Genomic DNA, 24,439 nt, shown 5'->3' with positions numbered 1-24,439 from the left:
ATAAATAGACTACGATTCTGACCTAGTGTTCTTATTTCTTTAAAAAAAAATCTATGTCACCTGGATGTCTGGTTACAAATGAAGAAAAATTAACATACAATGAATTCGTAATTTCCCTGTGTTTTGAAAGGGTTTCGAAGAAATCTTCCTGAGATAGATTTTTGGTCAACGTGGCAGTGCCCTCTTGGATTTCTTTTCGGGTCTGACTCTGAGGTGAATGCCACAGATCTCAATGTTGACGTGCCCTTTACCAGCTTGCTCGAGCCTCAGGCCTGCAGAGGCAGCCTCCAGGCTTCTGCCGTCTCCCACTGCCCCACTGACTCCCCAGGCCTGCCTTCCATCATTTTCCTGGCAAGTGAACACTGGCTCTGAAGGCATTAGGGAAGTTCACTGAGACTTGTTTTTTCCCTTTATTCCTAGTAAGTTTTTTTTGTTTTTTTTGTCTGTTTGTTTGTTTTGCAGGAAAGTGACTGTGATATTTTAGATAAATTCAGGGAAGCTCCTAGTAGGCTCCTTAAATATGGCATCCACTGGTAGTCCAATGTGTATTTGCTGCTGCTTTTGTAGTGCAAAAGGAGATCTACAGTCCAGGCAATGAGCTTACAGTTTATTATTTATAATTAAAAGTGTAGAATATTTCTTTTTAAGGTGTACTTTTCTGTACTCAAAAACACTTAAATCTAAAAAAATAAGACATTCTATAAACATATGTTTAAGAATTTAGTTATGTAAATCCACTCCACCTTTTTCTTTTGACTGTTATCATGGAAAACATTGCTTTCAGTGACTAGAAGTAAAATGTTGATGGCAAATTTAAAAGATATTATGATCCTTTATATCTTTTTTCTTGGCAAAGTAATTTAATTAGGAAATAATCTTCCCCTCTAACATCTGACAGTTACCAAAAAATTATATCCTGTCTGATTGGCAACAAAACCAGTTTGTTCGAATTTGTAACAAAAAATTTGAGTTTACATTACTATGAAAAGATGGTCAGATTTTAAATAAGATAAATGACATTTTTAAAAAACCCTCAGAAATGCAAAGAACCTTTTTCAAAATGCAATCTCCAATTTTAAAAAGTACAATTTTAGGGAGGCTGAAAGTGAGGAACTTGCTAAATCTTTCAGGGAAGGAGAAGGGAGCTCCTGGCGAGTGTGCCTTCGGCTGATCACACCAGAGCTCAGCTCTTGCAGTCGTATGTGTGTGTGCGTGTGTGCGCGCGTGTGTGCGTGTGCGTGTTGCAGGCGTGTGTGTGTTTGTGTATACGTGCGCGCGCGCGCGCAGGGCCGCTGGGGTGCTCGGGCCGAGGGCTTCCACGAGGCCAGGAGCGGGGCGCGCGTCCCCGGCGGGGCCGACCCAAGCCGTGCGCAAACGCGTGCAATGCCTGCTCTTTGTGTGTCTGTGTGCGGCTCCGCGCCGCCGCGGGCACCATTTTCTGCTCAGTTCAGGACAGGCACATAAAAGGGAAGGCGGCTGCCGCCGGTCGTCGTCCTCTTTCCCTCAGATGCCCTCTGCTGCAGGTTTATTATTACAGTACGGGCCGCGCCGCCTCTCCCCGAGGCCCTGGCCAGCCGCCGGGCTGTGCAGCGCTTTGGCCGCCTTCACGCCTGGCGCACCCCCAAACCGCCTCCTCCGCCTCCTTATTTGTCTGAAAAGCAACCGCACGTCGAAGCGGAGAAGCCCGCTGGGGCGGGAGAGGCCGGGCCGGGGTGTGTGCGCGCCGCGCTCGGGGGGCGGGGCCGGGGGCGGCGCGCCGATCTTCGGGCCCCTTTGTCCCCCAGGCCGGGGCGGGCGCAGTGGGGGCGGCGCAGCGCGCGGGGCGGCCGGGGTGCTGGGGACCTTAGCGCGCGCGCGTTGGCCGCTCGCCGACCGGGCCCCGAGTCGCCGATTCCTGCCGAGTAAGCAGTCTGGCTCCGCCGCGGCAGCACAGTGGCAGCAAGGCTGGGGCGCTGGCGCCGCGCCAGCCCATCAGAATTAGCTCATTGTTCACTAGCACACTAGCAGCAGAGAGAGGGAGAGAGAGAGAAACTGACTCTTAGAGAAAGAGGCACACACTCTTGGAGAGAGAGAGCGAGGCAGGGAGACCTTCCCCTCCTTCTTTTCACTAGGCTGCACTTCTTGGAAGTGAAGCCGGTTGGGTTTTGTTTCCCTTCCCCCTCCTCCCTCCTCTTCCTCCACCCCTTTTTCCCTCCCCCTACCCCCTACCCCCACCCCCCAGCTGTCTTTCTAGCATGATACCCTTTTTCATCCACATTTGTGTTTCAGGTGTAGAGAGGAGAGAGTGAACAGGGAGCGGGGCTTTTGTCTGTAAGTATATGCCATTCCCATCCCCGGCCGGGAGCGCTGCTTTCTCTTTTGTGTCGATTTCTTGCCGTTGCTCTTTAGCTGGACCCTTCAACCCTGCAGAGTTCATGCTTCTTCCTTCTAAATTTTAAGGAGCTGAAGCGTGTACCTTGGAGAAATTTTGGCATTTTGGTCCTGCTGCATTCAGGCTGGAATTTAACTTGGGCTTAAAAAAAAATGCACAAGTTAAGAGGGAGAATTCTTTTGGAAAGGGGTGGGGTTTTTTGCTTGTTGGTGTGGTTAATTTTTGTTCTTATTGCTCGTAAAGCATTGTTAGGAACTGTTTCTTTTCTTTGCATTAGATGCACTTTGGTGCATGCAAGCCCCCCCCCCCTTTATAAAATGAATTTGTGTCCCTCCATCCTTAGACTTTATTACTCTTTCAAAGCTGCTGTCGCCTCCAAGGGTCTTTTCAGGCATTCGATCTTGCAACACTTTTTTCTGCATTTTCTTATAAAGCAGTTGAACTTTGGGGGAGGGAGGGTTTAAAAATAAACGACTGCCTTTTGCTTGATGATGACGATAATCTGATTTGCATTTATATGTATCTGTAATACCATCATAGGAAAACTCTAAGAGCTTATGATACCCTGTTAGAGAACTTTTAGTTTCTCCATTCATCTTAATTTTTGTCATAACTTGTGTTAACAAAAGAACTGTGTTCTGATGACACAAAGGATGAGAGGAAAATCACTGCAGCATGTACATTAATGTTTATTTGGTTTAGAGAGAAGGGCATAATGGTGTATATTCCTGACTCCCCCCCCCCCCCCAGTGTGGTTTTTTTTTTTTAAACACGAAAGGTTATGTAATGCAGTGCCATTTCCAAAAATATCCACTCTGAGGCATTACACTACACGGTGGAAGGCTGATTCCTATTCTGCTGTCTTGATTGCAAATATACTGCCAGTAGTATGTCTGGGAACAAAGAGCAGCCAGAAAACAATCTATTTTTATCACTTGATTCTACTTTTAAGTTCCTAAACCTTTTGAACTCCTGCAATTTAAAGATGAACCCAACACTAAGAATAGCCCAGGACTCTGCAAAGCGAGGTACCAGGGATTCCTTTGTCCCCTGTTTAAGCCTATAGACTAATTGGAAAGCTCTTTCAGAAGCCCCACTGGTTACAATAATTTGCATGTAACTTAGCTTAACCACAGAAAATGATTATTTGTCTGTAACCTCTAAACAGGCATTTTTCGTTTGCTGACCTGTGGTGAAGCAATTTGTCTACTGTATTTAAACATATTTTGCAGGTTGGTTGGTCTCTCTGGACTGAAGAGAGGGAGGGTGCAAGGCCAAGACTGTTAATGATTCTCAAAATGGTAAGAACTGGTCCTCAGAGGAAATTCTCAATTGCTTCTCCTCAGTCTTTATTCCATGTAAATATCAACCACCCACCTTCATCCCGCCTCAACCCTTCATTGTTCCTACCCCATCTGACCTTTCAAAGGTTCTGTCTCCAGCATGGGGAGCTTTGCAGCCCAACTGTTTAATATGAATTGGATGCAGTGAATTAGGAATTGGGTCTGTTGATTTTCAATCATTTTGAATAGAAAACAAATTCCTCTTTCAGAAGTGAAGATTTATTTAACTTGAACAACAGAACCTGTTCTGTTCTTTAAGAAGAGTGATATGTTGTGACATGTGTGGAAGAGGTGGCAGCAGTAGGGCTCAAACAAAGCAATGAGTCTTCTATTAGAGATAGCCAGAACTTAGCCAAAATGTGGGCGTCTGTGTCCAGCTTGTCCAGCAGCTATAGTATCTGCTATCCTTAAAAGCAATATATACATAGAGCATGAACTTTAGTATTAATATACTCTGTCTGTTGTATCTCAGATATAATTAGTGTTTTTTGTTGTTGATTTATAACTTTGGTTATGAGAGACATCTGCTCAATTTTAGAAGACAAGCATGTTATCCTCTAAATGAAAGTGTAACTATTTCTGACAAGCATTATGACCCACAGAAGAGGTAGTTTTGTTTTTGATGACTAATTAAATAAAGAAATAGGTGAAATATACATTAATAACAGCTCAATAAGTATATTAATCCTCTATAAAAAATTTCCCCTATGGAACTAAAATTGAACTGAAAAAATAATAGAAATGTCATGAAACTTTTCAGTTAAGTACAGCATGCCCTATTGCAGATGTTTATGCTCTTTGAAACACCTCTTTGCCACTTAGAATGTGATTTACAAATTTAGTTTTCATTTTTTCTTTTAAACGAGGGTGGAATTTAATGAATCAAAATTGAATGTGATATACTTGATGTTTGCTTTGAGAACAATCCAAATACAAGCTTCCAAAGAGAAAAATGAATCAGAAGCAATTAAATGAGTTCAGTTTGAATTCTGTTAATAAATAAGCTCTTTATTTTGTGTGTATGCCCCCCCTATCCTTTCAACAGATGAGTGTCAAAGCACTAAATAACATAGAAGTTGCTTGGCCTTAGATTGAGAACAACCAAATTAAGGAACTTGAGGTAGAAGGGCAGAGATAAACAGAAAATTAATCAGTGGGTTTTGTGCAGATGGTACCTAACTTCATATTAAATTCCCAGTTAGCCATTGTCATAGAGTTCTAGGATGGTAATAAAACAAACTGCTGCAAAGGATTTTTGTTTATTTAATTACCTTTTACTGTGACTGCTGACATCACCTTGTCTTCTAGCTCTTTATCCGGAAGCCTTACCCTCTGTGACATCATAGATAGACCATGAAGATTCATGTCTGTTGTAATATGTTAGGTGACCAATTTGGTTCAACAGCAGTTTGACCACTGACTCTGCCAAAACCAGCCCTATAGATGAAGCTCAAAGAGTAAATATCGTATTTCCACAGTAGTGAGTGGAGTGAGCTTTGTGGAAGGCAAGTGTGTGTGCCAAAGCCGAGAATGAAAGTTGGAACGATTTGAATGCAGAAGAGCAAATTTGAATTGTTATTACATGTTGTTAATTTTTTACAGTTGTCATTTATGTATGGTGGCAGAATGAAAAAAATCACAATTTGTTGTTCTTGGAAGTATTTTTCCTCATGGAAAAATTCTCACAACTTTTGGTGATCCTTTCATCAAGATGTCAGTCCCTTTTGGCACAAGCCCATTGCCTGAAATGAAACCACCGACAGTTATTGTCTGTGGGTGATTCCAACTAACTTTCTAGCAATTCTCTTATTCCGGGAGGTCTGAGCTCTTCAATGTGTTTTCACATATTAAGGTAAAAAAAAGTTTTGATTATATATTTTTTAACTGGTATTAGAGGTATCTTACACCTCCTTTTCTCCTTTTTGGCAAAATGAGGTTATTTTCTTTCCTTGATTAAAACTGGAAATATTTTGCTGATCTCTGTAATTGACTTAAAGACTCAGCCCATATACAATACAAACTAGTGCTAGGGAAGCAGTGGACTTAACACCTACCCACCTCTAGAAAAGACATAAACATGCCTTTTCTGTTAAGCATGTATTTTCATTTACATAATTTAAAGCACTAAAGAGGATCTAATTTCAGTGTATTTGACCTGTTGAGTAAAGGGCTTATTCCAAATACAAATGTATAATCAGCTCATTCCAGTGTAAGAAATTAACTAGAAGACTCCAGAATTCAAAAGTTATTCATTATTTAGACATTTGACATACCCTAAAATGATAATGTTTTGCAACAATAATTTGAAGACAGGAAAGCATCCTAGTGTGCCTTTTACATTATCAAAAAAAAAAAAACAACCACTTTGTTAACTCTGCAAGGCACTAATCACATTGTTTCTGTGTATGAGACCCTTTGAGCACAACTCCAGGGGACGCCATTTCCATAGATTACAGTGCATCTGGGGTTGTGCATCTCAGGAGTACTGTAAAAAGTTTTTTTAATTTTGAGTGTGTTTTGTCTTATCGTAGTTTTCCAGAATGTTCTTTTCAATAACTCATTCCCCAGCTTTTTAAGTTTTCTAGTAAGCATACCTTTTTCCAGTCCTTATTCCCTTTTGCAATTAACAAGATATTGTGAATTTGCAGAGCTCTTCAGTATTTCTTTAATTTGTATTCGGCTTTTTGTTAAATTTTAATTTCTAAGGTTATATTTTATGCGGGTCCTCGATACTTACTTAGCTGTTTTATTTTAAAGGTACTTGCTTTCAGATACATCAATGAGAAGAAAATACTTCAGAATGAGCAGATAGTCTTATTGAATAGTTTGAAAAAAATTGTTTAATTCACTGTCAAGGTTAAGTCCTGATTGTCAACATGACTACCCTCTGTGCTGTAAATTTGCCTCCAAGTGTGGATGTGCTATGGACTCAACAGTGGCAACAAGCATAGGCTCGTTATGTTTTAACAGAGAGCTAGGAATTGGAACAATTTTAGATTCTCTCTAAGACCAATGCTGAGCTTTTCAAAAAGATGAGTTGACTCCATTGTACTGTTCATAGAGCTCTGGTTTCTGTACCATCTGTAAAGTGGCATTCATGGGCTTACAAGGAGACTCTTTCAATTAATCTCTTCAGTAACATAAGATTTTCTTGTTTAAAGAAAGAGACAGAGATTGAGGAGGGATGAGGTCCTAATGGTAGCCGTGCCATTGGGTTTTGGATGTAAATGTGCAAGTTGCTCAGTAATTCTTGATTGTGGAGATGCTGAAGAGTACCTAGGAGGGTAATTTTATATGGTACTGTCTTCTTTCACCAGGCCTTCTGGCACATTGTGAGGGGAGAATTGGGAATTGTTTGGGGAATTAGGACAGTAGGGATGGTCTATCTGGGTTTAGCCCCAGTTCCACTTCCTCTTGAGCTAAATAGATAGTTCAGGCAGGAGAAGGTATCTGAGCAGAAATCTTGGAATCAACAGTTATTTAAAGTATCATTTTATTTTAACGTGAATAGATTCTTTAAAAAAATCTGGCATGTAAATCAGATCTTCATAAATACACTGAAGGAACTCACTTTATTTTAAACCCTAAGATAAATACTTTAAAATAAGAAAGTACACTTCTGAAGTAGGAGTACTTTACTAGACCAAATGAGTAACCTCCAGGTTATGAGTTTACACTTTAAGTATTCATCTACACTGGACTGAGCAGGAGCCTTGGAGTGAAGTGCTGTGGCTTCCTTGCTCTTGTTCATATTTTTTTAGTGCTGTTTCTGGCTGGAAAGTCTTTTAAGGCTTTATCTTCACAACCAAAGTGAAATGGAGGGTTGAAATAATTACTTGAATAGTGATGCTTAAAACAAACAAAAAACCTCTTGATTTTTGTTTGATTCACAATGTTACTGGAGTGAGGTAGGAGTGGGAAGACTTGCCTGAATTACCTGAATAATTCCTTTGTTATATAGGAAAAGACTCAGGATAAGGAAATCTTACCAGCAAATCGAGTTTGAATACATCAGAGGGAAATGTATTGAATGTACTTGGACTGTGTCATCTTGGTTGATCAAGATATATTTAAATATTCTAATTTTAAACCGCTTTATTGCTTTGAACTGGAAAACAGGTGAACCATAAATCTCAGCCCACATCTGTAGAAATTATGGTTATTAAAATATCCTTTATTGGGTCTAAATTTATCTAAAATGGGTACTTCTGGACATGTTTTGCACCTAGGGACACTTCAAGAATCTCTCATTTCAGTGGTTTAAATAACAGCGGTGGTCCTGAAATTGATCTGTTAGTGCATGACGAGTATTAGCAGCTCTAGTGGTTTGGGATTTAAGCATTAGTATGGCTCTCAACTAAATTCTAAATATCAATTCAGTTATTGGTAACAATGACATGGTATTAACCTGGTGTAATGTTAGATTATACTCTTCTGCATTATTTGTTCGTTGGATCACATGCATTTCTTCCCTTGACCAACTAAGTTATAGGCTCCCAGAGGGCTTATAAACTTCATATACAATGCTTAATAAAGTATTAAATATATGTTAGAAGCTCAGTAAATGTTTGGTCTATGCATGCTCTTATCTATTAAGCAGGACTTTCTGCATTCTTTTTTATTGAAGTATGGTCAGTTTACAATGGGTCAATTTCTGGTGTACAGCATAATACTTCAGTCATACATATACATACATATATCCCTTTTCATATTCTTTTTCATTATAGGTTACTACAAGATATTGAATATAGTTCCCTGTGCTATACAGTGTAAACTCTTTTATCTATTTTATATATAGTAGTTAGTATCTGCAGATTTCAAACTCAGTTCATCCTTAATGACTTAATCTTGTTTAGTTTTAGTGAAGTAAAAGTAATTTATATCCTCACATTCTTCTAAAAAACAAGGGAGTTGAAGTGAATGTAATTTTAGTTTCCATGGCAAATTATTTTCCATTATTTATTAACAAGAGAAAAAAATTGAGATTAAGCCATAAAGCCACTTGCCAAAAAAGAGTGGCTTGCAACTGCTCACCTTTTTCAGCTTTAAGGGCCAGCTCTGAACAACCTGGTGAGATGCTAGCTCTCTAGGTTTGATCCAGCTGTGGTACTCAAAACTCACAGCAACTTTCCCTGCAGCCCAAAAAATCACCTCCGGATTCCAGGAGGAGCTTTGCTCCCGGTATTGGAACTTTAAAGCCTTTACTTATTTCCAATGTAATCTGATTCTGTCATATTATGAAAATCCCAAGAAAACAAAGGTGTCATGTCTGAGAAAACTGAAGAATTGAGAAGAGTTAGCAGTGGGATTAAGCGTCAATCCCCATGTCAACTGAACACGTTTTTTTTTGAGCATTTTCTTTGTGCTGAGTTCTCTGCATTATAGAAGGTGCGCAGTTAGCCAGTACATTCAGTGGATTTATATTTTAGTTGTGGCAGGAAGACTAACATGCATGGTGAATTCAAACAATGTCTTGCAATATAATTTAGTGCTAAATTGTAAGATGCAGAGGGTGGTGCTACTAAGGACTGGGGAACCATAGGCAAAAAAAATTTTTAAGGAGGTAGAAATTAAGCTAGACCCAGAGGTGACAAATACATGACGTGCTTGCCACCACTGACTCCTGCTCCGCCTGTGGCAGATGTCGCTAATCGAGGCCTTGGCACTCATTATTGTTATTCAGCCTGAATGTGATTTCAGAATCCTCCCTATATTTTTCCATTAACAGTTGGTTGTTGGCGGCACAAAAATTTGCAACCAGACTGCTCCTTGAGAGCAGGCACTATGCCTTCTTAAGATTTTTAAGGGCTGAGCACCAGTCCTTAATAAATACTACGTGGATGAAGGTGAAGAATAGGCTCAAGCATGTGCTGTACAACACGAGGAATATCTTCAATATTTTGTAGTAACTGTAAATGGGAAGTAACCTTTACAAATTGTATAAAAATAAATTTTTTTAATTTAAAAAATTAGAAAAGAATATGTGCATAGATTTAGATGAGAGAAAAGCATATTTCAGACAAAAGGAATACAGTAGAAAGGAATGCTTACAGGAGTGAGCACCATGCATTTTTGCTGCAGTAGGGAATGTCCTCCTTCCTGGTCAGGGCCTCTGCTGTCAGACAGACCTAGCAGTCAGGGACTTGAGGTGCTGAGCCCGAGGAAGCCCTGAGCAGGCACCTTAGAGATGGCCTGAGGCTCTCACTCAGGTTCCAGCCTGTCTCTCCTTTGATTGTGCCCAGCAGAAAAGAGTACACACACTCACTCACATATGCTTTCTCATGGATCATAAGCTTAATTTGTTGCTGCCTCTCCCTCTCCTTGGGCTGGGGTGGAGTGGCGGAGAGAAGGAAGGTGCCCAGCTGGAAGAAACTGGGAAGGAGGAAGGGAGCACACTTACCCTCCTTCTCAGGAGAAAGTGGCAGCACTTCCCCTGGCAAATGCCAGCGGATTCCTCAGTGTCCCCTTGGCCAGCGCAGGTGTGCTGCGGCACCAGCTGCATGAAGGACGCCCCAGGCTTCCCTTCTGTGAGGCTCACTGGGTGGAGCCACGTGCTCATCAGTTGTAAGCACGGGCACCCGGCTGGGTCTCTCTGTCCTTCCTGATTAGCCAGACCTAGGTATTCAGCGTTCAAGCCAGCACTTACATCATGATAAAATTGTTTACAATTTGAGGCCTACAGGCTGTTACTAATTTAACCAGTAGTCTAGTGATCATCTTCAGGGAATCTCATCACATGATACACAGCAGTTGGCGAAAGCCAAGTCGAAGAAGGATTTTTCTGAATCTCCTCTGGAGACAGCACAGACTCCTACCTTAGAAGGCATCAGCTGCAAGGTTTTTAGCAGGAAATGATTTCACTAGCTCTTTTAGCCCCTGCAGATCCCCAGGTCTCTCAGTGAGTGACATAGGTAAGCACTGTTCCTTGGATTCTTTATGCCTACTCCCACCTCATATTTTCAAATAATTTTTTTTTCAACCTCTGTGTTCAGACTTTAGTAAATTTAATTTCTGTGGCTGGGCAGTCATGCCAAGAACTATGTGAACTCATCTTTTATTTCTCTACTGTAGAATATATTTTCTTAGAGGGACCAGGCCACTTGTTATTCCAAACACACCCCAGGAGTCCCTCCCTCTGTGCCTTTGCTTACTCAGTCCTAGAAAGAATGCTCCTCCTGACAAAATAAAGCTCTTCTTCCAGACGGAATTTAAATGCCAACTCCTCCATGAAACTCACCCCAGAACATCCAGCAGGAAAATCTCATGCTGCTCTGTACTGTCATCACACGGCATCCCACTTGTAGCTGGCTTACTTCTGCATACTTTTCTATACTCCAAGATTGTAAACTTTGAAACACAAACATTGATTGTGAGTATGTGAGCATCAGCCCTCTCTTTATGGTACCAGTTGAAGTTGTGATGCCTTTTTTTTCCTTTTCCTCTGTCGGCAGAATAGTGAGTTCAGATGTGGAGAAGTTTCATCATTGAGAGGGAACTCTAGAACAGCTGGTGGAGTTGACTGGCATTCTTTTCCTGCAAAGTGGAAGGAAACTCTAAACTTCTTTGACCTTAGAATAGATTGCATATCCATAAACCAGTCTGACCACTGCTCCAGTACCTATCCAGGAGCTGGCACATCCTTGGTGATCAATAAATGCCTGTGGAATGAATGAATGAGTCAGAGTTCATGGACGCATGGAGGTGTATTAGTTCTGGGTAGAACCAGGTGGCTCACCTTGAGACTTTGCAGGGTTGTGACAGTTCAGATTCTAAAATGCATAGCCCAAAAAATGAGATCACCACACACAGATGATGAATTTGCCACTAAAAACCCCTCTTACTGGATAAAGAAGGCTCAGGGTCAGGGAGGTAAGAGGGGAGAGTTAAGTGAAATCTAAGCACAATACAAAAACAGCTCCTCAGTTTTGCGCTCCCTTCTTTGACACTTCTGTAGACAGAAGAGGCCCTGAGAGAGTCCAGAAGGCTTGTTTGGTATGGTTGGCTGGAAGAGGAATGTCACTTTAGGGTGGAGTCATGATTCCCATCCGGAATGTTGGCGGTGGGTGCTGTTGGGTTCCAGGTTATCAGTGCTGTTTTTCATGCATCCCACAGTTTGTCTCTCGGCAGTCTGACTGAGGCGGTCTTGACAGTACAGCATAAATCTGCTGTGGTTTCCCAAGGTAATGAAATCTTCATAAATAAAATTATTGCCTGTGATTACCTCGGATTGCTTTCCAATCTAAGCTTTGTGCCTGAAAAGTGTTACAATTATCTAGCTGGAGATAGTTTTAAATTCTTGATTTTACAGTGTGATTGTTCGGTGTTCATCCTCACTTTCATAGACTAAAGTACAAACATAGCTCATGTTCAGAAAGGAGAAGGGGATATATAAGAGAATGTGGCCGATGAAAGGAAGGTCTGTTTGTCCTTTAAGCTGAAATTGGGAACCAGAGCCATTGATTGGAAAGAGGGGGAGAATAGCTGTGTAGCCATTGCCAGTAAAAATACAAGCCGAAGACATACCAACAAGAGGGAGATTCATAATGTGCACTGAAGATCTGGTGTGGCTGCCCCATTCTAGCTCTGCTCCCTTCTCCACTCCAGCCCTTACTCAGATCACCATCACACACCCCTGTCCTTTGATTACTGGGGCAGGTAACAGCCTTCCTGTCTGAATTGTGTTTGATACAGTTCCAGCAGGGAAAAGTACTGCAGTCCAGTGGCTGAACAGGGAGAAATCTACAAAAGTTGTTGTGTTTAAAATGGGTCCAGGCCTTTTGAGGTCACTTTTATTGGATGGAGTCAGTGTCGGATGTAGAACCTGCTCTTGGATAGGAAAGAGTAGAAATTAGGAGAAGATACTGCATGGTTGGCAGCCAGCATTCACAACTGTCAAGGAAAAACTAGAGTCTGTAGTTAGGTGGATAAAACTTATTGACTAAAATACTTACAGACATGACTCAAGGAAGGGAATGCTATTAAGTACTTTTCCAAGAAGTACTGTTTCGTGCCCTTCATTAAGTCATCATGGTGAAAGTTACCAAAAGGCTTCCTGAGACCATGATTGGAAAAAAGTGCTCTTGTGCACATTGCCTGGCAGTTGCTGCACCTCCGTGTTTCATTGGGCCATGTGGGTTTGGCAGCACATGGATGAACACTTAGCCTAGTGCCTGCTGTATTGTAGGGACTTGGTTAATACTGGCTGGAAGAATGAATACTGGGCAGGGAATGGACCAGCTCTTTGAAACATGCAACATCATGGACTTTCTGTGCTTCTATGGTTAAAAGAATTTGAATTTGAAAAGATGAATTCATTAACTAGCCCTCTCCTCTCCTGAATAAATGTCCCAGGATTTGGTAGCTTAGCTCTAAATAACTTTTTTGAAAAAAAAAATGTGTTTACGTTGCTACTTTGGCACTTCCAGCCCAAACTAATGGGGCATCTTCTTTGATAAGATGTTCATGCTCTAGGATTGAAAGCTACCTACCAAATACTCAATACTTCACAGAAAGTAAATACTTAGTAAATACTTGATTTATTGATTGGATAATCACTTAATATATATACTCAACCAATTCAGTTAATACAGCATCAGAAATTCTGCCCACATCTTCTCTGAGCCCTTCACATCTTTATAATTTTAATCCTTAATTACCTGGGTTTGACTGTTTCAGAAGCCTGGATGCTCTGGACCATAACTGAGGGTCCATTTCACGGTGCCCTGTGGAGACTTGGGTCTAATTGTCTATCATGAAATGCCTCTGGCCCTTGGATATTTTGCTCGCTTCTTGATAACAGAATCTTAAATTGTTCGGATCTTGTTATCAAGGTCTGGGAGCCAAGTCTCCACATCTTTTCATTTCATCTTCATTAAGTCTATTTTTCTTTTCTTTTCTTTTCTTTTTTTTTGTGAGGACTGCTTTTTAAACTTTAATTTTATTATACAGGATTAACTGTCTACACTGTCACAAGCAATTCAATCAGAAATTCAATTAAATTTGGTTTTTTGGCATCATAGAAACAAGTCATCTGATAATTAAAGTGAATTTTTACCAAATTGATCAGCTATTCTTACATTGTTTAGACAAAACCAGAGGGCTACAACGTCTTTGTGATTGAATGCAGTACTCTACATGTAGTCTAAGGATCCAATGCTACTTTTCTTGTTACTTGCTATTTGTTACTTTCATGATAGTAATAACTAACAATTGGTTACTTACCCCATCTCCATTTTTCTGTTTTTCTGTCTTTAGAACTGACTGCATTTCTACTACATTAATTAAAAGTTTCCAAGAGTAGTCAGGTTAAATTTGTTTTTCTTTCTGAGTTACCATTCTTAATAGTTTCTGCACTGCCTCTGTGGTCTAACAAGTATTTATTTTCTTCCTCTTCAACTAGGGTCACTTTATATTTATATGTAGAGTATGGTTCGTTTATCTGCATATCATTGATTAAGATAAGAGTTTAATTCTCCCTTGACTAAACAGTTTGTTTTTCAATGGAAATTTTAAAAAGCAGAGTTACAGTGAACATGATTTCAAATGCATTTGATGAAAGGTATTCTGAATTAAGTTGTCCATTGCTAGGCCACCAGAGAAGTTGTTTGAGAGTTCATTTAGGGGTCATATTCAAACAATTTGGTTTCTCAGCAAATGCCCTGTGTAATTAGGTGCTGTGTTTGCTAGATATTTGTATTGTGCTGAACATTTCCTTCCAGGGAAAATTGAAAAAAGACAAAACTGTAGTGACCAGTGTTGCTTGGGTTTTTTTTTTTTTTTTACATTTTTAACATTTTTATTGATTTATAATCATTTTACAATGTTGTGTCAAATTCCAGTATTCACAATTTTTAGTCTTGGGTTTAATTAGATCCAAAGTCCTAATGTAGCCAAGCCAGAGTTGCTGCTATAAGAGCAGTCTTTCTCTAAGGGCTGTAGAAACACATGGACACTGGAAGGCACACCCTCTGTGCCCTCAAACAGTGCTGATTTTTTGGTGGGGTAAGTTATTTTGAAGGGCAGCTATTTATCAGAAACACAGGTAGTAGAGCAACAAATACATTTGAGAAAACTGCTCTTGATAGCAGATGTCAGAAATCCATCTAAATTTCATCACAAAGGCGCCAAGTGGAGATGCTCAACAACTACTTGGGGGATTGAGACAGCCCCCAGCTCTCAGGGTCCAAGTGGCGGCACTGCAGGGAAAGGGCAGAGAAGATGAATATTGACAGACCGTGCTCTCTGAGAGAAGAGGCTGGGTTTGCATTCTGTCTTCTCCATTTCTTGGTTATGTGACCTTGAGCAGGCTCCCTGACTGACCCCCTCAGCATCCTCATCTGTGAAACGGTGAGGAGGGATGACCATGACACCTAACCCAGATCCAGTGAGTACTGCGCCAGACCCTGTGGCCGTTACTTTACATCTGTTGATGCATATGATCCTTGAAACAGCACCCTGAGGATTAAATGAGTACACATGGAAAACATGCTTAAAATCAGCAGTAACAACATTATAACGAACTTCAGGATTCATTTTCAGAGAAAACTGGGCGTCTCAAAATGTACATACTCTGCTGGTGGGTGTGGGTTCCAACAGCTCACATATATTGCTCGTAGTTCTCTTCTTTTGGAGAAGTATAGTTTTGCTGATTGGTTTACAATGGAAGAAGGACAGAGGGGGAAAACCCACAAGATGAGGTCAATGTATTCTCTTGTCACAGAGTGTAGTCAGGACTTGGACTGAAGTTCTGAGTTTCCAGTGCTGTCTTTTTCATGTTAAGGAGAATATGTGATCTCTTTCCCAGGGAATTTAGCCTCCTGGTTTGGCATTCCTTTTGAGGTATTCATTGGGTGACTCTCCGTCTTTATCCATTTGGGCAGGTGGCTGCCCGCTCAGGTCTCCTCTGCTTCCCATGGTACTGCCTGACCAAGCCCTCATCAGGGAGAAGACTGCTGAATTAAACCATGCTCCACCCAGGTGGGGTTGAAAATCCAGAGGGTACACAGGGCACATCCATCCTAATTTTATTGTATTCCTCTTGTACTTTTAGCTTTTTGCCGGTTTTCATAGAGGGCAGGTTATGCGAAGCCTCTTGGTGTCCTCTTTGTGACCTGAGCACTTAGAGCGTGTGGATACAGATCTGGCTATATTTTCCCTTTTTTTTTTTTAAAGCCAAACTTCTTAGAAGATAATCAACTAGGCTCTGGTTTAAACCAATTTTAATTACATCCTCCCTACAATAGAAATCCACTTTACCTCTATATTTGGTGTTCTGTTATGATGCTGTTTGCTGGTGAAGAGACACCAGTCTTTCAATGACCAAGACAGAGTAAGACAAGCATTGAACTGTGAAATGACTTTTGCTAAATGCTAAGCAGTTTGCAGCTGCCAGCAGAAGAGGGTGCATTGATGGAAAGAGTGAATAACTTCTTTTGGAATGAGCCCTTGGGGAGAAAATGCACACTTTCTGGAAAGTTCAGTCTTGCACGTGGCAGCAGGAGGAATGCTTCAAAATGTCCACAAACTCCTCAAAAGCAACTAGCTATCTCATCATTCACCCAGACCAAGAAAGACTCAGATCCTTATGTCTAGATAAGTACTTGTTTCACCAACCTTTGATTGAGGGCTTTAACAAAAGGAATGAGGGCTTCTGTCACGTTGAGGTGACAATTTTCATAAAATTTTAATGGCTAGCACGATAACTTAAGGACAAGAGGAAAGAAAACTTAGCATTCTTGGGGAGTAGAAATCAGAATTTTTATAGTTATTTGAAGGTGAAACTCAGCATACCTAAAATTATTCAAACCAGCTAATAAAAGCAAGTCTCGATGTTTCCTATTAACCTTGGAATGTGCTTGGAAAAAGTCCTGCTAACTCCAGATGTCTGGTATTGGAAAGCACATCAACAGTATTACTCTCATTTGTGGAAGAGGATACAGTTCAGAAATTCACAAGTGCAGCTTGCTGCACTGGAGCACGATACGGTTTTTGCTTTTCTCCCTTCTTTCCCCGCTGTCTCTATCCCTCCCTCTTTCTTCCCTTCCTTCCCCTCTTCCTTCCTTTCTCTTCCCTCTTTCCCTTCCCTTCCATCCTTCCTTCTTCCCTTTCACCTTACAAGTAGGAGAAACATTGCAAGATGTGGTGTTTGTAATTTCTTGGATACAAATGAAAACCAACTTATATAAGGGAATGAGGTGGTCCAGACTTAGAACTCAGATGTGTTAAGTAAATATTTACTCTGGTTCTACTCCAGGGAGGTAAAAGATTTTATTAACATATTTGTTGAGGTCATGAGGCAAGGAAAAGCTTATGCTGTGCTTAAATGCCTGAGGGCTTTTTTTTTCCTGCTAGTTAACAAAGGACAGTATTTTTTTTTCTGCTGAAAAGAGCAAATATCTTGTTCTGTGGCCTTTACTTTCTTATTGTTCACCCACAAACAGCTTAATCTCAAACCAGAGTCTTAAAAATCTGCTTTATTTTTTTCCTTTTGTTTGGAAAATCTCTTCTTAGATATCCCTTATGAGTTTTGTTTCCAAGCTTTATTCTTGAACTTTTTCTCCCGGTTTACTTAGGGCTGTTATCAGCCGTTTGTCCTTTGTTTTGTCTTCATCTCTGAAAAGAAAAATCGCCCGTTTAAAGTCAAGACTTGAAGTGTTGAACTTAGTTCCTTGAGTCCAGTCCACAGTTTGGCTCTGATTACTGTACCAGGCTGACTTCCAGGCCAGGGGAGGGTGCCTTGGCAGAAATCTGAGAATTCCTCGATCAGTAACTCCCTTTTTTGGATTTATGGAGTCTTTAGGTGGATTGCTTTGTGCTAAGCATGTTCCTTTTGGAAAGGAATGAGGCTGGGACGAGAGGAGGAATTTGCACACACAAACGTTCGCAGCTGACCTCGGAGTTCACCAGGCTTGAGCTCGCCAGCTGCTCCTGATGCACCCCGCCTTGAACCATACACCGTCCAAACTCCCAAAACTCACGTAACAAACGGTTTTAAAGAGTGGTGACAAAGCTGAGTCGGACAACATTGTTAACCTTCTGTGGCTTGCTCCTGACTTGATTCCTCGCTCCTCTCCGCCTTTGCTCTTATTCTTAGAAATCAAGTTGTAAAAGACTCAGCAGCCAAACAAGCAGAATATTATATTGTGGAACAGGGTGACTGTAAAAAGCTCTTTGTGCTGACGATTAATTTCACATGTAAACACTTGCATTTTGTTGCCAGCGAGGAGATTTCCTTTTCCTTTCTCTGCCTGGTTGAAATCTAGAAATAAAATTCCACAGCTGTCAGGTTCCCACATAGTCATCAGTGGCCTCTCAAGATGGCTTCACAGGGAGCAGAGTGGATTTGGAGGATTCCACTGTAAAACTCTACACAGCTTGTTTCAAGCATCCCAACTCACAAAGTCAAGAATTACAAATCCTTTGCCTGCCTGACATGTCATGTTGGGCATTAACGTAACCTGCTGCATAATATTAATAAAATGTGGACATTTTCTTTACCATTAGTAAACATATGCACCGGAAGCAGAGTTAATGCCAACGGGCTTAACCAGTTTGTGAGCTGTGAACCCCAATTGTTTCTTCCATTTCCACAGGTTAAGAACATGGACAAACTGAGAGTGTCAGCAGGTGTAACATAGCAATGGCCTAAAAATCTACCCTTCCTTTTCCAGCAGGAGGGCATTTATGGTTGAGGCCAGGTGTTTGCACTGTGTTTTCTGTGATTATCCAGCTCGTGCGTGCGTACGTGTGTGTGTGTGCATGCGTGCGTGTGTGTGTGTGTGTGTGTGTGTGTGTGTATTTAAATTAGGTCGCTGCATGTTTCACTTAGTTCTCAAACCAGAATGTTTGCCAACTTAGGGGCCAACTAACACTCATTCTTCTTTCCAGAATGTGCAGAGTGAACAATATCTGAATGACCCAGTGTTCTGCATGTTTAGCTTTTTGTCTTCTCGTTGCAATGCATTTCTCCCACTGTGTACTTCATCTCCAGGCAGCATTCACGGGCTTAGGCAGATCTCTAAGACTGGGTCTCTAGAGAGACAGCTCAGTGCATCATCTTTTGGCACCATCTACTCTTTGATGTAATGCTGTTCAGAGAAAATGATCCTTGTAACTCATTTATGGTTTCAGTTTACAGTCTGCCCTCTCACGTGACCAGCAACACCTGGGAGCAGACTGGCTTTTGAGGGAGATTCTTATAGCACCACTTCAAAAGATATCTGCAGAAATGAAGAGCACGTATGTGCACAGCAATTCTCCTTGTATTACAGCACTAGGTTTCACAACCTCCTAGCCAACTAGGCAGAATAGAACACATATACATGCAGACACATACACACTGTTTAATTGGCAGAGATTATGGAATATACTTCTTTGTGCTCAAAGAATTAATTATGCAGGTTGAACACCTGCTGCTCTAGTCTGCTCTCCTAATTGCAAGGGGTGGGCACCTATCCTTGGTAAGTCATAAAAGGGCCATTCCTTAAGCACATAGAACCCCACCAAGGATAGACAATAATATAATTATGGTCGTTAACAACCAAGCCATGCCACATCTTCAAAGCAGCTTTCTGAAAAGGTACGTTAACGAATGCAGTAAGCAGCACATGTCTATGATATACTTAGGCTCCGAATAAAGCATGACCCTACCTTTGAGGATCATGCTCATATAACAGTCTTCCCAAAGAAATATTGATAAAGACAGTAAATGAACAGAGGAAAATACAAATTTAGAAACAGGTAATAGATATAATTCAAAATTTGCATGCAGTTTGCTGAAAGTGATAGGAAGCATGTCAGTTAGATTGATTCTGGATATGGGCCATACTGTTGGAACATAAATAGCAAGTTTTGAAATGAAAAGCTTGAGAAACTTAAAAAAAAAAAAGAATCTGAGTGGTAATCTAGTTGGCATTTTGTGGGAGAGACCTTGCAGGAGTGGTCTCTGATTTCCTGCACATTTTGTTTTTCTACTTTGGATACCAAGTGATAATCATTGGCAAGCTAATTGCTTTATAGACTTAAAAAGTGAAGTTATTTTTCACGATGCATTGCCCTGTGAATAAAACAAGCCTTGAAAGAAGAAAGATTAAAAAGCAAAAACCATGAGCATTTTATTCTCAACTTGTATACAGTGATAATTGAAACTCAAGTGCCCTACCATCAAATACAAATAGTACATCAAATAGTACATTTTTTCCATAAAACTATATTTAAATATATAGTGGGTTAAAATATACTTGAAAGCAAAAATCTGGCTTTACCTCAGAGTTGCTCATGGATATCTAAATGCATAGCTATCATGATTAGTGTTTTTAAACCAATGTGATTCTTCATGTCAGTTCTGTTGTTTCTAAACCTAGTCATCAGTGAGATAACTAGCATTATAGAAAAAGGCACAGCAACTGACATTCAATGAGCGTAAACTTTGACCTTCCCCAGAATTTATGGAAAACCTTTACATGTTCTCCAATTTAAAACAGTAAAATATTTCCTTCCACTATATTTTCACAAACACTCATGCTTTCTTAATTGCTGTGAGTATAACTTGCTTCCCAGATTTGTAACATTTTAAAGAGCAGTGTCCTCAGGATTTTGAAGATATTTTATACTTTTTTTTTTTTTTTTTTTTTTTTAGCGGCGGGTGTAGGGACCGGGGATGGAACCCAGGACCTTGCGCATGCTAAGCTACCGCTGAGCTACACCCTCCCCTTGAAGATATTTTATACTTTTTAATACTCATGTTCCTGAGTTCATTGGCAAAAAGTCCTTGGCTGTTTTTCTTCAAAAAAGTAAAGTTCTTAGAAAAAAATTGTAATAGTAAGTAAAACAATTTCTGAGAGACAAGCTGTTTTTCCCTAAAATCAGACTTGGGTGGCTTCAGTATTGATGCTTTGGACCTAGAAGTTAAATGCTGACATAGTGTCATTTTGTTAAAATGGAATATCACACACACACAAAAAGAATACCACAGAAAAGCACAAGAACACAGACATAACATTTACTTGATTTTGCTTTTCATTCTGTCCATGTGCCTACTAAATTTCTACATGTATTTTTATCAATTCTGATTTACAGTGGAACTTTATTTCTTGCTAATATGGGTAATGTTTTAAATTATACTTAAAACATACCTTTAAAAGCAATAATGTAGAGACGTCATTTTACATCTATTTATATTAAGTGAATTTACAGTGGATCCCAATTTGGGGTCTCCTAAAATTGCCCAAAGTGGGATTTTGTGTGCTGTGACTTTCTTTTCATCCTTAGAAAAAGATTTCTTAGATTGTAGTTTTGTTTTCTTCATCCATTCCTGGTTAAAGGGAATGTCAAGGGTGACTGTCCCAAACAGGCAGATGGTGGAATTCTCCTGGAAAGAGCTGAGCAGAGGAGAGGAAGACCAAGCGAGAGTAAGGAGGTTGGGGTTGGGTGACCCGTGTGGCCCAGAACGCAGACCCAGGCCAAAGCCAGAAAATAGGTACTGTCCTTGCAGGATGAGCCCTCAAACATTTAAGACTTACTTGTGTGGTGGCTGGGGACCGGTGTAATGTTGAAAGTGGGGTGGTAGGCAATTTGCATTCTGGGGTAATTCGAGGGCACTTGGGATTGTGGGAAGAACTGAAATTTAGAACCTGGAAACCTGGCTTGAGTTTGAGGCCTGTCCTACACAGTGTGACTTTGGGCAAGTCGGGTGACCTTTCTGAGTTTCAGTTTCCTCTTCTCTGTAATGATAAGACCTATTCACAGGCTTATCATCAGGATAAAGTTGGTAATATAGGCAAAACGGCTCTGTAAACTGGGGTGTGCCCTGAGCGCTACCAGGACTGAGTACAGATGCTTTCTGTCAGGCTATCCCCACAGAGCCAGCACAGCCATCCCTATTTCCCCCTCAGGCCCCACCAAGTGATTGACTCAGACATTGGGACCGTGCAGGTAGCCTGGTGATTAGGTGGCCACATCTAGTGCTTCCCGCAACAGAAGAAGACAGATAAGTCTGTTTGTTAACCTATTAATGAGATGTGATTCTTATTATTACTTATTCAATGTGAAGCTTATTTACAGCATTCAGAGGATCAGATCTGGATGGAATCTTATCTAATTTCCTCCCCTCCTTTCAAGCAGGGCTGTATCAAATGTAAATTAGCCCTGACAGATGGTCGTTGGATTCGGTTTCTAAATTTCTTAAAGAAGATTTCACAGTTTTCCTCTCTAAATTCTTTTAGTAATTTAACAGTTCTTGTGCCAAGCTCTTCCTTATAGCTGACCTAAATCTGTACTTGTAATTTAAGTCCTTACCCCCACTCCTGTCTTTACAGAGATGGAGAACAGCTGGTCAGCAACCTTCCTATGATAATAACCCTTTTTAGATCGAAAGAATTGGACTCACTCTGTCCACCTCGTCCCTCCCCTGCCCCACCCCCACATTCATGAGCCAAGGATCACCCTGCCCCACCCCTCTCTGTCCCCTGGCTTCTTCCCAGCAATTGGGCAGAGTGTTGTCCGTGGACACGTGGATCTGGGGAGAAAGCACATCCTTCTTCCTTTCCTTCTTATGCTTTGTGCATAATCTCGAGCCCTCTCATAAAGGATCAGGATAACCCTTAATAGTGTTCGGTGGGTATTTATCTCATAAAAATGGAGTTTTGCAAGGATACTTATCACAGGACACTTTGAAAATTAGGCCTCTCCAGTGCCTTCGTTTGCTCAGCCAGTCGAGCTGTGAAGCTGTCACTTTGCCTGCTGAAGGTAACATTGAGTGATATCTGCTCGATTGGACTTAGTCTTGGAAGACATTGAGTGAAAACTCTCTGGAGTGCAGTGTACGTTCAGAAGCACCCTGACAGTCTGAAAGACCTGAGGGGCTTCCCCAGCGCTCAAAGTTGCAACTGGGAAATAAGTGACCATTTTGGGGAATTGAGCTCATTAAGCTGATCCCATGTGGTTTCAGAGAGGCTCCTGTTTTTAATCTGAATGTGTGTGCTTTTCTCTCTCTACAGGTTTATTACCCAGAGCTTTCTGTCTGGGTCAGTCAAGAACCATTTCCAAACAAGGAAATGGAGGGAAGACTTCCTAAGGTAAGTTCTCTAGCTGACATTTTGTTAAGATTTTTTTCAATTTAGACACAATTTTTTTTTAAAAAGAGTTACTACTTTTTCATTTTAATACTCATTATCGTCTACTATAATAATCCCTTAACCTGATACTGTTATGACCTTGGCAATAACATATGCTACAAAAAAGAAAAAGAGTATTCTAAAGTCCTGTGACTCTAACAGCTTGTATTATCTTCCTTTCTTAACAAGTCCAAAGTTCAAAGCAAATTTTCATTTAAGAATTATGGAACCAATTTACCAAATGTACATTTTGCAGGTTTTTGATTTGCTCCATTCCTAGGTAGATAAACTCAAATATGATGATCAAACTAAAAGATATCTTAAAAGTATAAGATAAGGACAGTTTTGTCTGGTAATAATACCTGAATGTCTGTTAAGATTACCCATGAACCAAAACAGAAAAAACTTAAAAAAAAAAGTACTGTATTTTTTTTCTTCTAACTTTTAGGCCTAAAAATATTTTCTACAGGCTTTCATTGTTCTGATATCTTAAGTGTGACAAATCTCTGCCTGAAGAAAATTTGTAAAATTTACATTTTAGGTTTTAGCAACATTAAAAAAAAAAAAAACCAACAAAAACATTTACCAGTCTTTCCTGTAGATACCTTTGGACTTTCTCTGTAAGGGTAAATATCAATTTGACCTTAAGCAGGAGGACTGTACTTTTTACCACTGACTTACTGATTTTGGAATTAATAAAAAAAGAGTCCTTTGAAAATAAAATTTCCATTTAAAAATTGCACAAGTGTAATTGACCAATGGAGAGGACTCCCCAACTATTACTGTCATTTCAATTTTGAGAAACTCTCTTATTTACCCCTAATGGTTTTAGCAATTCCCTGTCTTCTACTGACAGGCAACATTAAAAGAGATTATGCCAACTGGCAGTTTGCACTGAAAGAAAACAATGCTAAATCACCTTTAATCTTTCAGAGAATTCCTGAAGGTCAAGGTCGAAATCATTGGCAGGAAAGTAGGTGAACAAAATGATTTGGGCCCTGCCTGAGCTAGACTTGTTCTGGCCTCATAGTATTGGAGTGGAAGTGAACTAAAATACTGGAACTTTACTTAAAAGACACCCACACCCCACCACCTCACCACCCACCATACCACCAGCAAGCAGAGTGTAGTCTACACATTCTTTGCTCGGCCACCTCAGGGCATAACTCCCCTGGGTAGCTGAGGGTATGATGTGATTCTGGAAGGGAGAGTATAGTCTTTTCATTAGTTCTTGCGCCATTCAGGCATCCAGAGGTCCTCTCTTTGATACTGGTGGCCTCAACCAGAAGGGCAAGACTGGGTAAGTTCTTTAGTGAGGTCAACAGGGCCTCCCTTTCTTCTTGGAAGGCCAGGCTGGGTCCCCAGGCCTTGCTTGCACTGAGGTAGGCTCCAGGAGACTGGCACAGAGGATCCTGGGATTCAGGTCTTCTGCTATTTTAAGTTCTTTCCTCTCTAAATATATGAAAAATATTTTAAGCATAACTTATTTGTGCTTTTTCTAGCTGTTACCTTCTGGAAAAGCACATCTTTGCATAATCATACGGAAAATAATTTTGACTTACTTGGTCCAAAGCACATTACTGAGTAACCAGAGGTTTCATATACTAACAGTC

At 40.6% G+C, this 24,439-nt stretch overlaps 1 protein-coding gene across 2 annotated transcripts in view; it reads left to right on the top strand.

Annotated features, from left to right (window-relative positions):
- The first annotated feature begins 1,780 nt into the window (after positions 1 to 1,780).
- NREP (neuronal regeneration related protein) overlaps positions 1,781 to 24,439 on the top strand; it is a 26,998-nt gene continuing 4,339 nt past the window's right edge. Inside the window, exons 1-4 of one of the 2 annotated variants that reach the window (XM_006203962.3) lie at positions 1,781 to 1,901; positions 2,269 to 2,310; positions 3,604 to 3,672; positions 22,710 to 22,787. In XM_006203962.3, the coding sequence (XP_006204024.1) occupies positions 3,658 to 3,672; positions 22,710 to 22,787 (93 nt within the window). In that variant the 5' untranslated portion in view covers positions 1,781 to 1,901; positions 2,269 to 2,310; positions 3,604 to 3,657. Of the gene's footprint in view, positions 1,902 to 1,964; positions 2,079 to 2,268; positions 2,311 to 3,603; positions 3,673 to 22,709; positions 22,788 to 24,439 lie in introns of those variants that run through there. The other variant, XM_031673163.2, reaches the window with a different exon arrangement.

Source organism: Vicugna pacos, chromosome 3 (genome assembly GCF_048564905.1).
Source record: "Vicugna pacos chromosome 3, VicPac4, whole genome shotgun sequence".
Taxonomy (NCBI): domain Eukaryota; kingdom Metazoa; phylum Chordata; class Mammalia; order Artiodactyla; family Camelidae; genus Vicugna; species Vicugna pacos.
This window is presented reverse-complemented; position numbering and strand designations above follow the sequence as displayed.